At 39.6% G+C, this 4515-nt stretch overlaps 1 protein-coding gene across 1 annotated transcript; it reads right to left on the bottom strand.

Moving 5' to 3' along the window:
- Positions 1–2138: 2138 nt before the first annotated feature.
- lsm10 (LSM10, U7 small nuclear RNA associated) lies at positions 2139–3477 on the bottom strand. Its single transcript, XM_074613535.1, has one exon. The coding sequence runs from the start codon at positions 3475–3477 to the stop codon at positions 3061–3063; it is 417 nt and encodes a 138-aa protein (XP_074469636.1). The 3' UTR covers positions 2139–3060.
- Positions 3478–4515: the final 1038 nt, after the last annotated feature.

Below are 4515 nucleotides of genomic sequence, written 5' to 3' on the forward strand. Positions count from 1 at the left end.
GCATGTCTTTGGACTGTGGGAGGAAGCCGGAGTACCCAGTGAAAACCCACGGGTACAAAGTAAGTAAAAGCACAAAAATATTAGCATCAAAATATACTTAAATTACCAAAAGTAAAAGTATTCATTCTGCAGAATGGCCCATCTCAGAATCATCAATCAATCAATCATTAGCATTTTATAGTTAATGTTGCAGCGGGTAAATATGAGGCTAATTTTAATCAAAGTAATATATATATATGATATTAGTAATACAGCAATAATATAGTATTCATATAATGATATCTTAATTTATTTATTTTAATCTAAATCTGCAAATAAATGTAGTGGAGTAAAAGGTACAATATTTCCCTCAGAAATGTAGAAGTAAACTACAAATACTTAAGTGCAGTACAAGTACCTCAGAATTGTACTTACGTACAGCACTTGAGTTAAGTACATTTTTGCTGATACTGTAATACTTTCACTTAAGAAAGAAAATAAAAGCAGGACTTTTAGTACGGAGTATTTTTACATCGTTGTTCTGATACTTTTACTAAAGTACAGGATGTGAGTACTTCTCTTTTGACCACTGGTGCAGTCTGTGACACTGAACCAGGCCGTGTGATGTCTTGTAAAAGAATTGTTTATGCGGTTGAGCCTCTGTAAAGTGCTATTCTGAGTTTAGTGAGTGTTGATGTGGCGCTCGGTCGTGTTTTTAGCAAAGCAGTAAGCAGTCATTATGTGGGCTGCTGTCATTCACGTGCTCTCAGTGTCGGTTTTGAAGCAGTCAAGAGAAAAATATGTCGCTAAAAACACACTGAGGCCACAGCCAAAACAATGACCCAACCGCCGAGGGACATTCCTGTGTGCATATTCCTTAATTTAATGCAGCGTTTCACTCAAAATGACACTCCCATCTATCTAGAGAGCAGGGTTTATCTGCACCAGCTGCCTCCGCCTGTGTTATGTCAGGCCTGTCCTCTTCCTGACACAGTGCAGGAATAACATACCCCTTTGCAAATTCCTTAAATTCCCAATCGTATTTGTGCATCGGGAGAACACTGGGACGGCAGTTTCCAAGCGAAACACTCTCTTCCTTTCACCCCGCTCTGCTCTGTTTCCATTGGCTAAACAGTCCCATCCTGCCAGGCCTGGATGTCACACCACCAATCACGGCAGAGAGTGACAGCTCACTGATGCATGCAGCAGAGATGTTTGTGAGGTGGAAGCCGGTGGAAACACGCCTGCTTGTTTTTCCCTCCACCAGACTGGCATAGATGGTGAGTAATGTTTTCCTGCATGTGGGCAGTTATTAACTTTCTACGCAGACAGACAGATGGGCTTTGTGGTGCATGCCAGCATTTACTCAAGAGCAAACACACTGACACTCTGGGCCACACCTGCACTCACCGTTAATTGTAATATGTTCCATTTAGGGCCGTCAATCGATTAAAATATTTAATCGCACATTTTTATCTGTTCAAAAATGTTAATATTTAATACTCTTATCAACATCGGAGTGGGAAATATGCTGCTTTATGCAAATGTATGTACATATTTATTATTGGAAATCAATTAACAACACAAAACAATGAAAAATATAGTCCAGAAACCCTCACAGGTACTGCATTTAACATAAACAATATGCTCAAATCATAACATGGCAAACTGCAGCCCAACAGGCAACAACAGCTGTCAGTGTGTCAGTGTGCTGACTTGACTATGACTTGCCCCAAACTGCATGTGATTATCATAAAGTGGGCATGTCTGTAAAGGGGAGACTCGTGGGTACCCATAGAACCCATTTACATTCACATATCTTGAGGTCAGAGGTCAAGGGACCCCCTTGAAAATGGCCATGCCAGTTTTTCTGTTTTCTTTTCGCAAGTTTGGAGCGTTATTTAACCTCATTTGTGACAAGCTAGTATGACATGGTTGGTACCAATGGATTCTTTAGGTTTTTCTAGTTTCATATGATACCAGTATCTTCACTCTAGCTGTAAAACACTACAATTTGTGAAAGATTGATTGTGTTAATGTGTTAAAGAAATTAGTGGTGTTAAAAAAATGTTTTTACGTTAACGTGTTATCATCACGTTAACTTTGACAGACCTAGTTCCATTTCATTTTAATAAAGCAGTCGTGTGTTGAAACAGACGTTTTTGTGGGGATGATTTAATTGTAAGAATCTTTATTCATAATTCATGTATGTATTTAAAAAAAAATTCTTACTTCTTCAAAAGAAATGGAGGATGGCTCTTTCGTGTCAATTACAAACTTCAAACATACCAAAACACAAAGACAGCGTTCACCTCATTAGCTAGTCCAGTGGTTCATCAAAAATGCTTTTGTTCTGTGTAGAGCTGTAACAATCAGCCGATTAATCAACTGAAAGAAAACAATTAATCGTTTCAATCATTTTTTTTTTAAAGCAAAAATGGCAAAACTTTCTTTGGTTCCAACTTCACAAATGTCAGACTTTGCTGCTTTTCTCGGTTTCATATCTCTGTAAACTCAACATCTTTGTGTTTTAGTCCGATATAACGAGACATTAGAAGACGTCATTGGGCTCAACGGTCACTTTTCACAGTTTTGTGACATTCTGTAGACAAAAGCTTCATCAATTAATCAAAGAAAACAATCAGCAGATTGATTAACAATGAAAGTAATTGTTACATGTAGTTGCAGTCCTAGAAAGAAAACAGAATCGGTCACGCTATATTGCCAAACTTTTGCACCGTGACTCGTCATCACAGGTTGTGGCCTGAGGGTGCACATGAGTTCAAGCAAAGAGGGATTTTTTCCCCCTCTAAGATAGTTTCATTTGAAGGTTTTTAGAAGCCTGAAGAGGTGAAAGGATCCAGTATTTCACAAAAGAAAGAAAAAAAGTCCAAATGTATTTTTATGTAACAGACGTATTTTTTCGTTCCTTGATCATATTGTGACCCTTCAGGTTGGAAACTGCTGATCGAGTCTGATGCTTGTCCTCAAATCTGGAAAAAAATAAGTATTTTTGGACAAGTCTTGCACAAGCAGTACTCAACTGAGTTTTGTGTCCTTCTACCAAAAAGAAATTGAGTTTCATTTTGTTTTCTTGGCGTATTCTTTTCTGCCTCCTCCATGACTACCAAAGTTGCGGACGCGGTGGATCTTGGCCAGCTGGCTCTGTATGGTCTTCATTATGTCCATGTGGTCCGGGATGTGGACGTAGCGGACGTTCCTGCCCGTGATAAACAGGTCCTGCAGCTGGGTGAGCTTACCCCGTCTGTCCCGGAACAGCACGTCCGCCAGACGTACGTTCATGAAGGCGTCCACGTTGATCACGCGACCCCGCGCCGTGCTCTCGTCCCTCAGGTCCACCGTGGTCACCTCTCCCTGCAGACCCTGCAGCAGGACCACCATGCTGTTCTCTGCGATTGTGCGCTCCCGGATGGAGTTGATGACGTCGGCTACAGGCACCAGGCCCGACAGCGAGGATTCAGTCCCCTGTGACTGCATGGATGCTGATGAAGATGCTCTCCAGAAGTCAGGGATACCTGCAGACAAGCAGAAGATTAGATATTGCCATAAAACTGTGAATTGCTGTTTACTGTTTGTCTACAGTACGTATGATACCTTCTCCAGGTGATTGAACAGTTTTAATTTAATTCTCCTGAAGTCAATTATAAGCTTCTTAGTTTTCTCCGCATTCAGGGACAGATTGTTGTTGTGACACCACATGGTCAGGTTCCTCACTTCGTCCCTGTATGCCATCTCATAGTTATTAGTAATGAACCCATCACTGTTGTATCGTCTGCAAATTTCACAATGCTGTTTGCATGATGTTTAGCCACAGTCATATGTGTACAGACTATACAGTAAGGGACTGAGACAGCTGTGTTCATTCACAGAATGAACCTGTAACAGTCAAAAAACAACACAACTTATAGTAGGGAACTTAGCTAATAGTTGAATTAGCAAACTTCAGCTATTAGCTTTAGCAGCAGCAACACACATAACTAGTCTACTCCAGAGCCTCTAGAGAGCATATATTATATATTATACTCTTACATGTTGTGTGTCGGATTTACCTGGATTAGTTTAATCCTAGTTCCATCTGAAAACCCACACTACAGTCTTTGTAAATGGAGATAAACCGGTTCAAATTATGTCAACACGCTGGTTTTTCCCGCAACAAGTCCAAAACAGGAAGTGCAGCGTGATGACGTATCACGTTTCACGTCGCAGATTTTGCGTCAACGTGGAACCACGTCGCCCTCTTCAGGCAGCTTCAGGAAACAAACTCAGTATTCCTAAATACATCAGTGAATATTGCAGATGCAAAATAAGACCATAATACTCTATTTGATACAGCCATATTAATCTCTAAAAAAACTTGTCATTGTATATTAATTAGTGAGTGATTAAGTTATATTATAAGTAATGAATTGGTATTCTGGATTGATAACAAATTTATATTTTGATAAGGATAATTATATCAGTAATTAATTTATATTTCTGTATGACAGAGATAAAAGGTAATAATTATAGTTAGAA

Source organism: Sebastes fasciatus, chromosome 17, assembly GCF_043250625.1.
Source record: "Sebastes fasciatus isolate fSebFas1 chromosome 17, fSebFas1.pri, whole genome shotgun sequence".
Taxonomy (NCBI): Eukaryota; Metazoa; Chordata; class Actinopteri; order Perciformes; family Sebastidae; genus Sebastes; species Sebastes fasciatus.

Coding starts and splice junctions, on each gene's coding strand:
- lsm10 (XM_074613535.1), bottom strand. CDS start 3,477: ATGCAGTCACAGGGGACTGAATCCTCGCTGTCGGGCCTGGTGCCTGTA.